This window comes from Pongo abelii, chromosome 11 (genome assembly GCF_028885655.2).
Source record: "Pongo abelii isolate AG06213 chromosome 11, NHGRI_mPonAbe1-v2.0_pri, whole genome shotgun sequence".
NCBI lineage: Eukaryota > Metazoa > Chordata > Mammalia > Primates > Hominidae > Pongo > Pongo abelii.
Genome location: NC_071996.2, coordinates 74,390,885 through 74,409,907, shown reverse-complemented (window position 1 = coordinate 74,409,907; position 19,023 = coordinate 74,390,885). Strand labels below are relative to the sequence as shown.

At 37.3% G+C, this 19,023-nt stretch overlaps 1 protein-coding gene across 4 annotated transcripts in view; it reads left to right on the top strand.

Moving 5' to 3' along the window:
* The window catches only part of SLC25A12 (solute carrier family 25 member 12), a 231,256-nt gene that overhangs the window by 192,682 nt on the left and 19,551 nt on the right, over nucleotides 1-19,023 (top strand). For all 4 annotated transcript variants that reach the window (XM_063712448.1, XM_063712449.1, XM_054548619.2 and 1 more), the window contains 4 exon segments: nucleotides 7,648-7,729; nucleotides 9,353-9,511; nucleotides 12,591-12,643; nucleotides 13,174-13,254. In XM_063712448.1, the coding sequence (XP_063568518.1) occupies nucleotides 7,648-7,729; nucleotides 9,353-9,511; nucleotides 12,591-12,643; nucleotides 13,174-13,254 (375 nt within the window).

Here is a 19,023-nt window from a genome sequence, read left to right as displayed (position 1 = left end):
TCAACAGAAATAATAAGTAATTATTAGAATTTTATAGAAACAGATTTGTGAAGGTTAAGGATTTAGATTAATGTCCACTAATGGCCATTGTGAAATCTGATCTTTACTGTCCTTGAGATTTGATGCAAGTTTATTTGGGACTCAGTTTTCTCTTTAGTAAAGTGAGTATCTTCATGTATTTCTGAGAAGCCTTCAAGCTCCTGCATTCTGTAAAATGGTATGTATCAATGGATTTTATTTTCAGAATTCTAAATTTATCCTCCTTTTTCCTTTGTAACATTTAAAATTTTGTAAGGAATACAGGCTGGACTCAAGTAGAATAATATGAAAATATGCTTAAGTTCTTATAGCAACCAAAGTAATGGAATAAACTTTCTTCAATTTTCAGCCTTGAAAAAACGTTCCTCAGTTAACATATTTCAGGTTTACGAGGCATTCTAAGGCAGCCATATAGACTACAATCCTAGTGACTCAGTTTTTAACACTCTTTAGTTCACAGAATTACAGTAATGCTAACCATAACTATTCCCATGTTACTTCCAGAAGATATCTTGATTTGATTCTCTTGTAATTTTTCCTATATTGCCAAATTAGGAGTACATAATTACTTACATTTATTATGCAGAGTATTCCCTTATATGAATCTATTAGAAACCTAAATATAAAATAGGAAGAAGGATATATGTCTCGTTATCTCACCTTATGAAAGTTGTTATGAAAACACTTGTTTATGATGGAGAATCTGTGAGTCCAGAAATAGAAGTTATGAGGGAGAGAGTAGTTAAGAGCTTGGCCACTGATTATGTAACATCCTCTCATTCTGTTTCCTCATTTATTAAATAGGGACAGTATGCCAGGCACAGTGGCTTGTGCCTGTAATTCCAGCACTTTGAGAGGCCAAGGCGAGCAGATTGTTTTGAGCCCAGGAGTTTGAGAACAGCCTGGGCAATATGATGAAACCCTGTGTCTACAAAAACATACAAAAAATTAGCCAGGCATGGTAGTATGCACCTGTAGTCTCAGCTATTTGGGAGACAGAGGTGGGAGGATTGCTTGAGCCCAGGAGTTTGAGGCTGCAGTCAGCTGTGATCACACTACTGCACTCCAGCCTGAGTGACAGAGCGAGACCCTGTCTCAAATAAATAAATAAATAAATAAATAAATAGGGATAGCAGTATGCATCTTTGTAGGATTATTATGGGAATTACATGAGTAATAATACACTTACATTAAGCCTGACACCTGCTAAGCATGCAATAAATGTTAACTGCTATTATTGTGCTTATTAATGTTATCAAATATGAGAAGCCCATATAAGCAAACTCCAAGGTGGGCTGAAACATATATGTGACACAACTGCTTAATCTACCCTCATCTACTTCCATTAGGTAGAAGGGGATGGGAAGTGAGGAAAAAGTATTAATATATCTTTGTATTTTTTTAAGTGCCTGAAATGTTTTCTATTTTAATTTTTTGATGCTGGCTGAAATTCTACCAGGCCTATTTTAAAAAATTTTTAATTAGTGATGGATATTCAACAAGGAAAAAAAATCACTACCTCATACCATACACAAAAGTCTTTTCCTGTTCCTAAATGTGAAAGATTAAAGAGGATAACACGAGAGATTCTATTTATGATCTGGAGATAGACAGAGATTTTGTAAATAGTACAGAACACCAGTCATAAAAAGATTAATAAGTTAAACTTCATTAGATTTAAGAACTTTTATCAAAATATACCACTAAGAGTGTGAAAAGACAAGTTACACAATAGGCAGAGATATTTGCAATAATTTAAATAATAGAGGATCTGTATCCAGAATATATAGTATAATAAACTTCTGCAAATTTATAAGCAAAAGGCAGGCAATGCAATAGGAAAATTGGCTAAATACCTGAACAGAAACCTCACAAAAGAGGATATCCAAATGGTAAGGAAAAATAATAGAAAAGTTTAATATCATTAGTACAAGAAAACACACATTAAAACTACAATGGGATGCTATTTTATACTATCCAGATTGATCAAATTTATACTCTGACAATGGCAAGTGTTGTTCAAGAGGTGAAGGAGTGGAAATTGCTAGCATCACAACTTTGGAAACTATTTGTCAGTACCACTGCAGTTGAAGAAACACATACCCCGTGACCTGTCGGTTCCTCTCCTGGGTGTAGTCCCTAACAAAAATGTTTACACATGTGTGTTAAGAGATATGTACAAGAAAGTTTAGGCCGGGCGTGGTGGCTCACACCTGTAATCCCAGCACTTTGGGAAGCTGAGGTGGGTGGATCACTTGAGGTCAGGAGTCTAACATGATGAATCCCCATCTCTATAAAAAATACAAAAAATTTAGCCAGGCATAGTGGTGCGCACCTATAGTCCCAGCTACTTGGGAGGCTGAGGCATGAGAATTGCTTGAACCCAGGAGGTAGAGGTTGCAGTGAGCCAGGAATGCGCCACTGCACTTTAACCTGGGCAACAGAGGGAGACTCTGTCTCAAAAAAAAAAAAAATGTTTATAGCTGCATTATTTGCAATTGCAAAAATATTGGAATCTAAATACCAACAGTAGAACGGATAAATATGTTGTGCTATTAAGATGACCTACAGTGAGAGAAATGGAAATTTTGATTTGAGGGAAGTGAGTTAAAAGAGGAGGTGGGTTGCAGAAAGAAGAGGATGTGTATTTCTGAAGCATGTAACAGTTTGGATATTAAAACCAGGTTATAGACCAATTTTGGCCCTATGTGAAAATGGGAAAACAAACCTTCTCTTTTTCTTTACTGTATATTACATAATTACTTTTTCAACTGTATAGAATAAATGATCTGTGATAGACCTGCTTGGGTATATATGTACTTTCTTTAAAAAAGTTTTGTTTCTATGGGAAATTATATTAAAGCTATAGGCCACTCACTAAAAAAACTATGGAATATAAGCTGGATTGTGTTCTGTCAAAACATTATTAGAATTATTAAGAATTATTATTTTAACTTTTAAGTTTGGGAGTACATGTGAAGGTTTGTTACATAGGTAAACATGTGTCATGGGGTTTTTTTGTACATATTATTTCATCACCCAGGTATTAAGCCCAGTACCCAATAGTTATCTTTTCTGCTCCTCTCGTTTCTCCCGTCGTCCTCCCTCAAGTAGACCCCAGTGTCTGTTGTTTCCTTCTTTGTGTTCATAATAAGCTCTTATCACTTAGCTCCCACTTACAAGTGAGAACATACAGTATTTGGTTTTCTGTTCCTGTGTTAGTTTGCTAAGGATAATGGCCTCCATCTCCATCCATATCCCTGCAAAAGACAGGATCTCATTCTTTTTTATGGCTGCATATTAGAATTATTTTTATCTTTATTTTGTGTATAGCATTCCTTAGACATAGGACTTTGTTTTCTTTGTGTAATTTGCATTTCTGTGGACCTTCTTTGAATTTTGGATTCGTGAGCACACATAGGAAGACATTACAGTCCATTTAGGAATTCCTTTTTTTGGAACATTTTACCTCTTTCACCTATGATATTTTACCACAAATGGAAGTCTGTTCTCAAAAAGAAAGTTAGGTTTATTTATTAGTCTATTATTAGCTATTATTTATTAGTCGTTTAACTCATTTAAATTTAACTCATTTAAATTATTAGATTTGAAGACTTACTATAGTCTTTAACACAGCTTAACTCCCTTTTGCTGAGAGAAAAGTATGTATTGTTTAGCATTCAGGGGAAAAGTTATATATAATATGTATTATATATATTATATATATTTTATGTATATATATATATATATTTTTTTTTTTTTTTTCCTTCATCTCCTTCTCCTATACTGTCATGGCTTTAGGTGTTAATCTTACTTTGTAAGGCCAAAAATATTGACTTCAAATCCCAGACTATTGAAGTCATAGATGTAATTTGCAGACAGAAAAATTTTGTTTTGTTTTCTCTAGCCTTATTTTGCCATTCCAGTCATACATTTTTGTTTTTATAGAATCTAGCCTTTTTTCCCCCTTCCAATGCTCGATATAAAAACTTTAGCTATTTCTCCCTTTTATTCTACCCATTAATAGTGTGTCATTTGAAAGAGGTAGTTCTCCCTATTGAGTTGGCAGTGTGGTTTGGGCAGGTTTGACTTGTTAACTGACATAATCTTGCCTTATCTATTGCATCATCACTGCTCACTGCAGACTCAACCTCCCAGGCTCAAGTGATCCTTCCACTTCAGCCTCTCAAGTAGCTGGGACCACAGGCTTGTACTACCATGCCTGGCTAACTTTTGTATTTTTTGTAGAGATGGAGTTTTACCATGTTGCCCAGGCTGGTCTTGAACTCTTGGGCTCAAGTGATCTTGCCTGCCTCAGCCTCCGAAAGTGCTGGGATTACTGGTATGAGCCACCTCACTAGACCTAATTCTCACTTACAAAATGAGATACGTATAACAAAAAAATGAAGAGAACATCTCTTTAAATGAGGTCTCAACTTATTTCCTATCATACACATATGCTTAGGGAGTAGGTTAAAAATCATTTAAGATTCTCAACTCTTGTTTTGAAAAACACTTAATTAACCTTGTTAAATATCAAACTTTATGATCATAATCATCACCTTAAGGGAAAGAGCGTCTTTTCCTTTGGCCCATTTGCTCACGGCAGGCAATCTTCTTAGTGCTGAGTGTTTTCCTTCAGCCTAAATGCTAAAAATTCAGTACACAGTCATTAATAGGGATGACAGCGATAGCATTTCATTTATGAATATTCATGAAGTGAAATCCATAGCATTAATTACATTAATTTACATACCTGAATACAAGCGAGCCATAAGTGATAACTAAGCCTTAAAAAAATGTTGCTAACCATATATTGTATGTTTTCTTTTAAATGTTATTTAATAAGAGTGAAGGTGACATTTCTGTCAAAAGGCATTTGGGTATTTATAGTTAGAAATGTTTTTAGCAAAGAATTAAAGCACAGTATAATCCTTCAGTTTTCATAGGATTTTGTAGGACTTATAAACATTCTTTAAAGGAAGAAAGTATACAGAAAAATATATATGGTTGAATACAGGAGAAACCTTTTATATGAATAAGGGTATTAGTGGTTACTTGATGCTTATTTAGGATCATAGGCTTTTTATTCTATGAGTTTTAATTCAACATATTCTTTTGAAAGGATACATGATCGAAAATAATTCATAATCTATGAGAATGAAGTTTATTTTCATCCAGTTTTGTGATTGAGAAACTCTAAGTGGGGGAAATAACATTCTATATACATTTTTTTTTTTTTTTTTTGAGGCAGAGTCTTGCTCCGTCACTCAGGCTGGAGTGCAGTGATGTGATCTCAGCTCACAGCAACCTCCACCTCCAGGTCCAAGTGATGCTCCCACTTCAGCCTCCCAAGTAGCTGGGATTATAGGCACCTGCCACTATACCCGACTAATTTTTGTATTTTTAGTAGAGAGAGGGTTTCACCATGTTGGCCAAGCTGGTCTTGAACTCCCGAACTCAAGTGATCCGCCCACCTTGGCCTCCCAAAATGCTCAGATTACAGGTATGAGCCACTGCGCCGACCCAGTGCATTTTTAAAGAAGTTGAAAACATATGCCAGTGTGTTTAGTGGGTAGCATAATAGCTATATTGATTTTAAAATGTAAGCTAAAATGCCTGTCTTTGTTTGGACTCCTATTACAAGATAACAAACATTTATTTCTCATAGTTCTAGAGGCTAGAAAGTACAAGATCAAGGTGCTGGCCGATTCAGTTACTGGTGAGGGCCCTATTCCTAGTCTGTAGACAGCAGGCTTCTTGTTATATCCTTGTTATATGAGGGAGAGATAGAGGGAGGTCGTCTTTCTTGTGTCTTTTCTTTTAATGGCACTAATCCTATCATGAGGGCTCCATTTTCATGACCTAATTACCACCCAAAGTTGCCACTTTCACATACAATCACATTGGGCAGTAGGGTCTCAACACATGAATTTTGGGGAGTCACAAGCATTGAATCTGTAGCAATGCCATAACTTGAATTCCTTCAAAGTATATGAGATTAAATATCATCATTGCCTTGAAAGGACAGATTGTGTATATGTTTTCAACTGTTGTCTTTGAAACAAAGTATCAGAATTAACTGGTTAATCAACATTTTAGAAACTCATTGAAGCATATTCAGTTAATTATACTGAAGCATATTGAATATAGTGGGCCCTCCATCTGCTTGAGTTTCATGTCCTTGGATTCAACCAACTGTGGATGGAAAATATTTGGGAAAAAACAAACAATAAAAAATAACACTACAACAATAAAAAAATACAAAATTAAAAAATACAGTATAACAACTATTTACATCTTATTTACCTTATATTAGGTATTAGAAGTAATGTAGAGATGATTTAAAGAATAAAAGAGGATGTGCATAGGTTATGTGAAAATACTACACCATTTTAGATCAGGGACATGAGCATCCATGGATTTTGGTATTCGAAAGTAGTATCAGGAATATTTTTGTGCCAGGTGAGGTTGCTCATGCCTGTAATCCCAGCACTTCGGGAGGTTGAGGTGGGAGGATCGCTTGAGCTCAAGAGTTTGAGACCAGCCTGGGCAACATAAACAGACCCCATCTCTACAAAAAATTTAAAAATTAGCTGGGCATGGTGGCATGCACCTGTAGTCCTAGCTACTTCGGAGGCTGAGGCATTGGGATGGCCTGAGCCTGGGAATTTGAGGCTGTGGTGAGCCATGTTTGTGCCACTGCATTCCAGCCTGGGCATCAAAGTGAAACCCTGTCTCCAAAAAAAAAAAAAGATTTTTGCATTAATTAATAAGTGAAATATAAAATTACTTAGAAATATTTATCTCATTCTTCTATAATTTCTATTTTTATATATACTTTAAAAAACATCTTATATGTAATTTTATAATGTATATTAGGTTTATGTATATATAATTAAGACATTGGCAAATATGTGAACTTTTTATTTAGTTCATTCTGTCATTTCATACTGTTTACATAGTATAGAAGGTCTTTTCATAGTGAAAATATTAAAGAACAAGACTGACACACTAGTATAGACAAGTTACCTTAGATCCTTTATTTATGCTATGTGATACCCATGAAATAACATCTGGTGGAATTTTTCTCTTTTTTATTATAGATTTTTATGTTAGAACTATGGCAGTAGTCATTAGAGATGGTAGATTATGATCAATATTCTCTGATTTAAGAAGTTAATTTTTATACACTTTAGAAAGCTTTTTTAAATTTTAAGTTAGTTAAAGAAGGAAAAAAATTTTATAACTGAAATGCTTGTTTACCTGAAAGATTCACTTCTGTAAACTGATAGTGTATTCCCCCAACAGTAGCAGATAAATGAGGCATTAATAGGCTTGTAAAAATTGGGATAAGGGGGAAGCTACTGTGTATTTGGCCTAACATGGTTTTTAAATGCTGATGATAGAGTTATCTATTTTTAAATACATTGCTTTCATTTTTGGCTGCATGAATATCCTATTTTCTTCTTTTGGAAAAGATATTACTGCATTAACAATATCACTTTTAGGTTTTGTTTTTTCTTGTCTTAAAATAGTCAAATTGTAGCTTTTTCACTTGCTGTGTGCTCTTTCAAGATTTTTTTTTATCCGTTTTCTTCTCTGCAGCAGTCTCCTGGGTTAGGCAGGCCTATCTGGCTCCAGATTGCCGAGTCTGCTTACAGATTCACTCTGGGCTCAGTTGCTGGAGGTGAGTGACATGTCTGTGTGCTGTTTGAGGCTTGTGTTAATGTAATATTATCTCACCAGACTGAGGCAGATCAGCAAAGGTGCAGTTCATTGTTCCCATGGGTCACGACTTCAGGGCTTTCTGAAGTGTTCTTTATTTTTACCTATGATCAGGAGACTTGTCATAGCAATGGCTGTGACCATCTGGCTCCAGTCTGTCTTCAGGACAGAACCTCTGTAATGATGTGAAAGTCTGGGATGCAGTGCTGCACTCACCTTAATTATACTGGCTAAGGCCAGTATGAAAAAATGGAAAATGAGACTGTGTTTATGGGGCAGGTTAAGAAATTGAGAGTCACTATTATCCTTAGCAAACTAACGCAGGAACAGAAAACCAAATACCACATGTTCTCATTTATAAGTGGGAACTAAATAGGAGCTTATGAACACAAAGAAGGAAACAACAGACACTGGGGTCTACTTGTAGGGGAGGGTGGCAGGAAGGAGGGGAGCAGAAAAAATGACTATTGGATACTGGGATTAATACCTGGGCGATGAAATATGTACAACAAACGCCCATGACATGTGTTTACCTATGTAACAAACCTTCATATATACCCCACACCTAAAATAAAACAAAGAAAAAAAAAAGAAAGAAATTGAGATTTGGGATATGAATCTCAGAACCTTGTGAAATAAAACAGCCTCTCAAAGTGACTCAGTTGTGCTTTTCTGCTTGTATGTTTTCCTTTCCCTTATCACTTGCTTAACAATATCTGGACTTGATGTTTATTTGCAAAAATGAACCTCCCTTCCCTCCCTGTTCACAGCCAAAATTTGAGATACTGTTTTTGCTTAAATACTGTACTTAGAAAATGTGTACAATCTGAAGTTGCTTTGTTGAGAAGAAACTAGCAGGTGTGATTAAAATGCTTACGATTTTTTAAGATAAGCCTGAACTCAAAAGACTTTTTTTTTTCTTTTCACTCTCAGTTTTAGAAGTTGCAAACCAGGTTTTGGCTTTCAGCAGTCAAAATGTGTAATACTCTCATTCATGTAAATAAATTTTTCAGTCCCTGAGAAATTCTAAAGCATAGCCGTATTTTCTTTTAAACTAAATTCTATACATAGGGATAGGATAATGTTGAAGTGTGTCTCTAATGTTATGGTTGTAACTATGATTAATTTACCAAGATGCTTTATTAAACTAAATTGTAAAATTGTAGCCACCTAGTGTACGGATATAGTCATTTTAAGAAGTAACTGGCATACTATTTAGGCATTTAATGGAAAATATAAATAAATGTTATACATAATAGTATAATGTTGTTGTTATAGAAAACTGAGTGTTGATTATCTGATTTGGGAAGTGACTCGATAATCCACTCTGTAATTTATGAACCTAAGGTATCAAAGAGCATTCTTGACAGTTGTTCTCTGAAGCAGCTGTATTTACGGATTTCAGTGGTTGCTATAGCCTGCTATCCCTAAGGTGTGTGTGAGGGAAAGAAAAATAATAAAGTCTCTTTTGTGAGAATACATATTGTGTTTTATTTTCTCATTCTTTAAGATAAGATTTGTCATCCTTATGGACTCTCCATTTAATTGTGTTCTTTTTTAAGCCTAAAAATTGTTCTGTTTGTAGCTGTGGGAGCCACTGCAGTGTATCCTATAGATCTGGTGAAGACCCGAATGCAAAACCAGCGTGGCTCTGGCTCTGTTGTTGGGGAGCTAATGTACAAAAACAGCTTTGACTGTTTTAAGAAAGTCTTGCGTTATGAGGGCTTCTTTGGACTCTACCGGGGTGAGTAAGCAAATCCCAGCTGCTGAAGTTAGTGATTTGATCTCACCAGCAGCAGATTTTAACTCACTAATTATGGAAGCCAATATGTAGTATGCCTAGCCAGACTAGGTCTGTTTCTCTCTTTTTATTTTCTCTTTGCTCATTTCCCTTTTTGCGTTCTTTCTGGTGATTAGCAATATTAACCTGCAAACAAGGTCTTCATTTCTTCTTCTTGCGATTTATATTTCTTGGTATCCAAATTATGTTTGTCCCAACATGGGTCTATGTCACCATGCTCCTACAAACCAAGGCACATATATGCAGGTGGAATACAAGGATGATAGTTAAGAAATATAGAGCTGCTTTTCTCAAAGAATTAAAGGGAGAAATACATCTCTTTTCTGTGAAAAAGAATCCAGGTTACCACTCAAAGATGAGTTTACCCTCCATATATTTGTTTCAACTGAAAGAAATATCAAATGTTTTTGTCTCTTTCAGGGGCCATTTATAAATTTTTTCCAGTGAGCCATCTGAAGGTTTAAAAAAAAAAAAAAAAAAGGAAAACCCTTTGGTTCCAAGTCTAATTCTTGCTTCTTTCCCCCACTTAGCTCAGAGGTGTACAGTCAAAACAGAGAGATTTTCTTTCGCAGGGAATGTTAGCAGCCACTCTAGACTGAGCACAGTGCAGTTGGCATCAGAGGCAGCACTGTGCCCCATGCAGAATTCTCCCCACCCCCCATGGTCTTTGTAGGAACTTGTCTCTTTGGAGAGAGAATGACTTTCATGTATGTGTTTTCACATTAGAATATAGGGTTTCCTTTGGGAGGGAGATTAATTTTTTAATCTCTTTGGGCGCCACTTGGGATTCTTTGAAAATACTCTCTACATGCTCAAGTCCAGGCCATTTATGTAATTTACCGTACTTATTTGTTTGCACACACAAGCTCATTAATCCCTAGCCTATTCTGAGCTCTGTTGAACTATTTGGCTTAGAAATCTTCCTAAGAAAGACTGGGCCCGAACAAAGCTTTATGCTTATGGACAGGAGAAAAAAAAAACACCTCTGGTTAGCATTATATACAGGTATTCAAGCAAAAAATATAACTCCGATAAACTCATAATTGAAGTAGAGGGTCACAAGGATGTTCATTTTTAGCATTATATATAGAATAAGAGGAGAGAGTCATTCCGAAATCAAACTAGGCTCAAGTACCCTGCTCTTGAGAATGAATGTGATGAGTTTTCCTCAAATATTCAGAACTGTAGCCTCTTTGAATTCCACCTGTACAGCATGTACCCTGTGGAAAGGCATACAATATCCAGAATGCAGACCTTTCCATGTGAATGCTTGTTTTAACTGATTAAACCCTGCATATCCAGATTTTATTTAATGGGGAATCAAGTTGAGTGGCATTAAGGTTGTTTTTTTCCTTGATATCGCCAATATTTCTTTGTTGAATAATGACCTTTCTCCTCTTTGGTATACTTTTAAATTGCAAAGAAAATGTCCCCTGTTAAAAGGAACCTAGATATTTACTGCATAGTTTAGCCTTCTCAATGGATAGATGCTTACAGAAGATTTCATTTGAGAGAGATGTCATGTTAATTAAATGGATGCAATATAGCAAGTAGGGGAGGGGATTGTTGGTTTTATTCAGGATGTAAGCTCATAAAAGCAGTTCTTTAAATGAGAGACTTTTGTATTAGGGAGAAGATTGTAGGAGTCCTGTATGTGAGCACTATGATTATTGAGATTGTCATATATTGCTTGGAACTGGTCCATTATTCTGTCAGATGATTGACAAAATTGTTGACAGATTAGCTAAATTTCTTTGCAGGCAACAATGATAAAATGACACAAATCAGTACTTTATTAAATTCCATGAGCCTTATTGAGGCGAGTTGTAAAACAAATATGCATGCTGACATGGTTGTATGGGAGTTAGATTAAAAGTAATAGAGCCTGATAATCACGAGGGTTAGAAAGTTAAGACTGCCATCTGCTGATTTGTTCTTTTAAATCAGTCTGCTACCCATGAAAGGTGTGTGTGGCTTTGTGTGTATCATTGATAATTCAGTCTGACTGACAGTAGCCTATATGTATGATTACTTGTGGCTCTCAACTTATGGAAAATCACTCAGCAGTATCCTCAAAGCAGGCTTAAGATCAGCAGTCAGCAAGCAGGCAAACACATATATAACTCCCCTTTGGCTGGATGATTTAAAGGATATAAAATGTTTATTGTTAGCATCTTTAAAAAATGTATGCAAAAAAGTATGCTAACAATTTGGATAAGCTGTGTGCTTTAGAAAGCTGAGCCCAACAGATGTTAAATTGTTTATTTTTTTCTCTTCCAGTTTACAACCAGCCTGGGAAATTTAACTTTCTAAGGATTATGATTTCCTTTGTTTTGAGGGGATTCTTTTAAAATGTCTTAAGCTTGACATATATTAGTAAATAAGAATACAACAGGCATATGTTTTTGCTTATAGTAGATACTCACTAAACAATACTTAAAACTGCATTTTTCTTCGCAGTTTTGGCTTCCTTTTAAATAAATGAATATTGAATGCTGTGTTTCTCTGAAGAGAAGATTATGGGAGTTAGTATTCTATAATAACCAAGCCACTGTATGCCATTATGTAGGTAGCATAGTTTGTGGCAAAATCTGGGTATGCTTAACAGCATGCTTTTCAGAGCTTTTCCAAGTGTACAGTGTCTGTGTATGTTTATATGTTGTTGGTTGTAATAAGGGAGGGGAATTTGGTTACATTGTTATTGGCAGTGTTCCCAGAATAGAGAAGATGCATGGCTCCGTTTCTTCTTCATGGACTTTTTGGGAGGTGTTGGATAACTAGGTTTTAAAGTAGGCATGCTTAAGAAGAGGATTTATAGCCTCAAGAAAACGTGACATTATACTGCATTTGTAAATAATTATTACATATGTGTACAGAGTTTTCAGGATAATCTTTTTCCTATTTTAATGAAAACTCTGCAATGTTTGATGGGTAAATAATATGGGGGAAACTCTTTGTTGCTGGGCTTGTGTATTCATGTCTGGTACATCTATATTGCTGATGATTCTGTCCCTTTACCTAGGTCTGATACCACAACTTATAGGGGTTGCTCCAGAAAAGGCCATTAAACTGACTGTAAGTTTCTCTCTAACTGAATTTATGTCATTTGTTTAGATTACCATTAAGCCAAAAAACTAAAATCAAGGCTAGGCATGGTAGCTCATGCCTATAATCCCAGCATTTTGGGTGGTGGGAGGATCACTTGAGACCAGGAGTTCCAAACCAGCATAAGCATAGTGAGAACTCAGCTCTACCAAAACAACAACAACAAAAAAATTAGCGAAGTGTGGTGACGCATCCCAGGAGGCTGATGTGGGAGGATTGCTTGAGTCCAGGAATTTGAGGCTGTAGTGAGCTATGATCATGCCACTGCACTCCAGCCTGAGCAACAGAGCGAGACCCTATCTCAAAAACAAAACTAAAATTGATGCTGCCGACACTGGCACACTATCACAGAATTTGTAAAACTTTAATTTTACATGTAAGCATTTGATAATTTTTAATTTTATCATAAGACACATATTTTGCTGACTTGGAAAAGCAACAGTATGCCAGAAGAGAAATGGTTGGGAATTTTGGTTAACTGATGTTGTCTTTCTAATTAGGTTAATGATTTTGTTCGGGACAAATTTACCAGAAGAGATGGCTCTGTTCCACTTCCAGCAGAAGTTCTTGCTGGAGGCTGTGTAAGTATTACTGTTAGGCGCTTCTTGTGACAAATACATTCCGTTGACCTTTTTGCACAGATATAATAGATATCTTAGTGGCATTTCCCTTGAACTCAAGGGATTCTAAGCAGGTTTTCTCAATAATCATATGGAATAAGTTTTAAATTTTATTGTAAAAGCTAATGGGTTTTGAGTGTAGAAAAGAGGTAGCATTTTCCGCCAGTTAGAATGGTGATCATTAAAAAGTCAGGAAACAACAGATGCTGGAGAGGATGTGGAGAAATAGGAACCATTTTACACTGTTGGTGGGAGTGTGAATTAGTTCAACCATTGTGGAAGACAGTGTGGCGATTCCTCAAGGATCTAGAACTAGAAATAACATTTGACCCAGCAATCCCATTACTGAGTATATACCCAAAGGATTATAAATCGTGCTACTATAAAGACACATGCACACGTATGTTTATTGTGGCACTATTCACAATAGCAAAGACTTGGAACCAACCCAAATGCCCATCAATGACAGACTGGATTAAGAAAATGTGGCACATATACACCATGGAATACTATGCAGCCATAAAAAAGGATGAGTTCCTGTCTTTTGCAGGGACATGGATGAAGCTGGAAACCATCATTCTCAGCAAACTATCACAAGGACAGAAAACCAAACACCACATGTTCTCACTCATATGTGGGAATTGAACAATGAGAACACTTGGACACAGGGCAGGGAGCATCACACACTGGGGCCTGTCATGGGGTTGGGGGAGAGATAGCACTAGGAGAAATACCTAATGTAAATGATGAGTTGATGGGTGCAGCAAACCAACATGGCACATGTATACCTATGTATCAAACCTGCACATTGTGCACATGTACCCTAAAACTTAAAGTATAATAATAAAAAAAAAGAGGTAGCATTTTCATCAGCTCTATCTCTTTGATGCTCCTAAAGCATTACCTTCCAGACTTTTTTAAAAGTTCTAATTCCTGTGCCTTTTAAGAAATAGAGTACAGAAAATGTAGTAGTGGCTAGAGTTACCATTCATATATGTTAACTAGAACTTTAAAACAAGTGCGAGATGGCTGATTAATTGGGCCCTTATACTTAGGTATAGGACTGAGTAAGCCATTGTTTAATAATAATTTTTCTTCTTTAGAGGCCAGAGCGTATGGCAAACAATAATAACAGTAACTACATTTCAGCTATTGACAGAAATTCTGAACCAAGAGACTCAGATATTTACTTAGCGCACAAAGGTTTCTGTCTTTAAAGTGTAAACATGACATTGGCTTTGGACCAATTCTTAAATCTATTTGCAGCTCAACTAATTTCATTTGTGGTATTTGTTTCATATTTGATAACACATGGTTCGTTTAAGACTTGTTTAGTCCATTTTGTTCTTGGAAACATTAATAACTTCCAGTTGAATTGGCTGACAGTCTTGGCTAAAACTTCCTCAGTTGCTTGTGAAACCTGAAGTGATGGGGTCAGTGACCTTGGCAACGTTTAATTCAGAGACACTGCCTCGGGGCACAGAGAGAGAGAGAGGTTGCTCCAGGTTCTCTTTGATATGTGTCAGTGTGGCACATACCTGAGTCCTCTGCAGAGTTGCTTTGGAAGAGGTGGACTGCTGTGTGGGTGTGTGTGTGCCTGTATGCATGCCCCAGCACATTCTCAGGAAGGAAATCTCTTTGGCTACATTTCTTTTTTAATGAAGAGTTAACAGTGGACATAGAATAAAACTTTTGCTTAGGTGGATCACCAAAAATGAAGTTTCTCTTCTTCCTTTATTCCAATTAGATTCTGTAATTGGTCCTTGTCTAGAGAGAGAACCTTTTCCAATCATAAATATTCTTTTTCTTGGTCATTTTAAGTTTCTGTTTGGTTAAGAAGCTTTCTAACTCATTTTTATCACAGCACATGCGTACCTTTGCCAGAAATATAAGTCATGCTCTTTCTGTTCCATGTAGCTAATTATTTGTTTCCATTTGCAATATCCAGGTTTTTGGCCATGAAGCTGACCTGTTTCCATGTCTGACATGTGACCTAAGTGGTTAAACCAAAATAAGATGTTTAGTTCCTTTGTTCTTCCTAGCTACCGACCCTGTTTATAGGTTTGAACTTTAGGAATTTCTGTTGAAGTCTGGGGTGCCTTGAGGGTTGTGCTGACACTCTAAATCTCTTCCTTAATCATGACTCATTTCTGGAGGCTTTGATGGATTGTCTAGTGGGAAATTGACAGCATGAAAAATAGTCAGGTTGGACTCTAGGCAGAATGATAAGGTTGTCTGCAGTTCTTCACCACAAACGTTTTCTGCTTCCCCCTTTGCTCTAAATCTCTTCTTTCAGGGAAGAAGAAAAAAGTGCAATTATTGAGTTTCTACTGACATTCAGTTATACTATGCTATAAATGATTGTTAAAGCATAATTCACTGTTTCTCCCCAAAGTCTATAAATTTCAACAGAGAATAAATTCTTAAGGATGAGTCTCTCTCTATAGAATATCAGGCTGTGTGGGGTATTGGATACTCCATTTCCTAAATGATACCTGGCAAACAGCCGCCAGATTAACACTGTGAAGAGTGGCTGTCTGTGAGCCTGACCCTGAGTCCTCACCATCCTGAGTAGTGGTGGTGATACGATGTACGGTGTCCTTATGGCTTTTGGCTGAGTGCTGTCAGTGCCACTAGTGAGAAGAATGCTGCTGTTCTTCCAAAAATTACCCAATTTTAAAGATGCACCTAATGCATTAACCTATTGCAGGTTAATTAGGAAGAAATGGCTCAAACTGAGTTCTAGGCTTTTTTTTTCCCAGAGGAAGGATTAGCTAGGACCTAGGCCTTGAGTTCCCTATAGATGAGAAGGAAATTTTATTGCCATGGAAATGACAATATTCCCTTTTAGGAAAAATGGTGTGTGTTGACTAGATCATGAAGTGACCTAGAAGTGAAAATCTCTAGTCCTTGGGCATGATATATTTTGTTGTTGTTGTATGTTTTGTTTTATTATCTGGTTTGTTTTTGTTTTTGTTTTTGTTTTGAGACGGAGTTTTGCTCTTGTTGTCCAGGCTGGAATGCAATGGCACGATCTCGGCCCACCGCAGCCTCCACCTCCCAGGTTCATGTGATTCTCCTGCCTCAGCCTCCCTAGTAGCTGGGATTACAGGCATGTGCCACTGCGCCCAGCTAATTTTGTATTTTTAGTAGAGCCGGGGTTTCTCCATGTTAGTCAGGCTGGTCTCGAACTCCTGACCTCAGGTGATCCACCCGCCTCGGCCTCCCAAAGTGCTGGGATTACAGGCGTGAGCCACCACACCCGGTCTTTATGATCTGTTTTTAAAGGCATGTGATTTTTGTTTTTTTGTTTGTTTTTCTTCTTTTTTGAGACAGGATCTCAGTCTGTTGCCCAGGCTGGAGTGGAGTGGCATGATCTCAGCTCACTGCAGCCTTGACCTCCTGGGCTCAAGGGCTCCTCCCATCTCTCAGCCTCCCCAGTAGCTGGGACTACAGGTGCATGCCACAATCCTCTGCTAATTTTTGTATTTTTTGTAGAGATGGGGTTTCGTCATGTTGCCCAGGCTGGTCTCGAATTCCTGGGCTCAAGCAACCCACCTGCCTTGGCCTCCTAGTTTTGGGATTACAGGTGTGAGTCACCAGGCTGGCCAAGGCCTGTGATTTTTGATACATGCAAAAGAATACAAACAATATAATTACAGAATAATAATAAAATGAGCATCCATGCTTCTAGCACCCAACTTAACTGAAACGTTACTACTATTGTTGATGCTGATTATTGCTTTTGATGTAGCTTGAATCGGCTAATGAGGAATAGATACCTTTCTTACTGGGCTGAACATTTTATAGGGATTATCTCATTATTATTCCCAACTAGAGTTGAAAAAACTAAAACCTTAGTGAAATCCAAATTTTGACTTAGTAAATATCAAAATTGTGGTTCAAACCACTTCTATCTCCAAATCCATATTCTTTCACACTTGATATAGGTTTTCATTTGTTCTTTCATATATTCACTTATTCATTGAATACCTGCTATGTTTCATGCAAATTTAAAAAATACCACCTTTAGGCCGGGGGCGGTGGCTCACGCCTGTAATCCCAGTACTTTGGGAGGCCGAAGCAAGTGGATCACCTGAGGTCAGGAGTTCAAGACCAGCCTGGCCAACATAGTGAAACCCCGTCTCTACTGAAAATACAAAAAAATTAGCCAGGTGAAGTGGTGCGTTCCTACAGTCCCAGCTACTTGGAAGGCTGAGGTAGGAGAATTGCTTGAACCCAGGAGGTGGAGGTTGCAGTGAGCTGTGATCGTGCCACTGCACTCCAGCTTGGGCAACAGAGTGAGACTCTGTCCCAAAAAAAACAAAACAAAAACCAGAAAAAATAACAGCTCTATTGAGATATACTTAACATACCATACAATTCCCCCATTTAATGTGTATAATTCAGTGTTTTGTTGTGAAACCATCACCACAATCAATTTTAGAACATTTTTATCAACACAGAAAGAAACGCAATACCTTTTAGCTATCACTTCTCAATCTTCCCACCACATCCGTAAGACCTAGGCAACTGTATTGCCCAGGCAGGAGTGCAGTGGTGCGATCAAGGCTCACAGCAGCCTTGAACTGCTGGCTCAAGCAATCCTCCCACCTCAGCTTCCTGAGTAGCTAGGACTGCAGGTGTGTGCCACTGCCCTCAGCTAATTTTTAAGTTTTTCATAGAGACAGGGTCTTACTTGCCCAGGCTGGCCTTGAGCTCCTGGCCTCAAGCAATCCTTCTGCCTTCTCCTCCCAAAGTACTAGAGTTACAGATACGAGCCACTGCACTTGGCCTCTAGGCAACTATTAATATACTTTCTGTTTTTATAAATTCACCAATTCTGAATATTTTATATAAATGGAGGCTGGGCGTGGTGGCTCATGCCTATAATCCCAGCACTTTGGGAGGCTGAGGTGTGTGGATCACTTGAGGTCAGGAGTTTGAGACCAGCCTGGCCAACATGGTGAAACACTATCTTTATAAAAAATGCAAAAATTAGCCAGGCGTGGTGGCAGGTGCTTTTAATCCCGGCTACTTGGGAGGCTGAGGCAGGAGAATCACTTGAGCCTGGGAGGCGGAGGTTGCAATGAGCAGAGATTGCGCCCACTGCACTCCAGCCTGGGCAACAGAGAGAGACTCTGTCTCAAAATAAATAAATAAATAAGGAATCATGATATGTGGCCTTTTGTAAGCATGACATTGTGCCTAACTTCTTTCACTTAGCATGTTTTCAAGGTTCATCTGTGTTGTAGCATGTATCAGTACTTAATTCATTTTTATTGCTGAATATATGGATATACTACAGTTTGTTCATTCATTAGTTGATAAACATTTCAGTTGTTTCTACCTTTTGACTATTATGAATAATGCTGCTATGAATATTGGTATATAAGGTTTTGCATGGACATGTTTTCATTTCTCTTGGGTATATACATGTGAGTGGAATTGGTGTGTCATATGACAACTCTAATTAGCATTTTCAGGACGGCCAGACTGTTTTCCAAAGTGGCTACATCCTTTTCCATCCCTACTAGTAGTGTGAAGGTTCTGATTTCTTTACATCTTTGCTAGTATGTGTGTGCGTGTGTGTGTGTGTGTATGTGTATATTTTTTTAAATAATGGCAGCATCTCACTATGTTGCCCAAGCTGAGAGTGCAGTGACTATTCACAGGTGTGAACATCACATGCTACAGCCTCGAACTCCTGGCCTCAAGTGATCTTCCTGC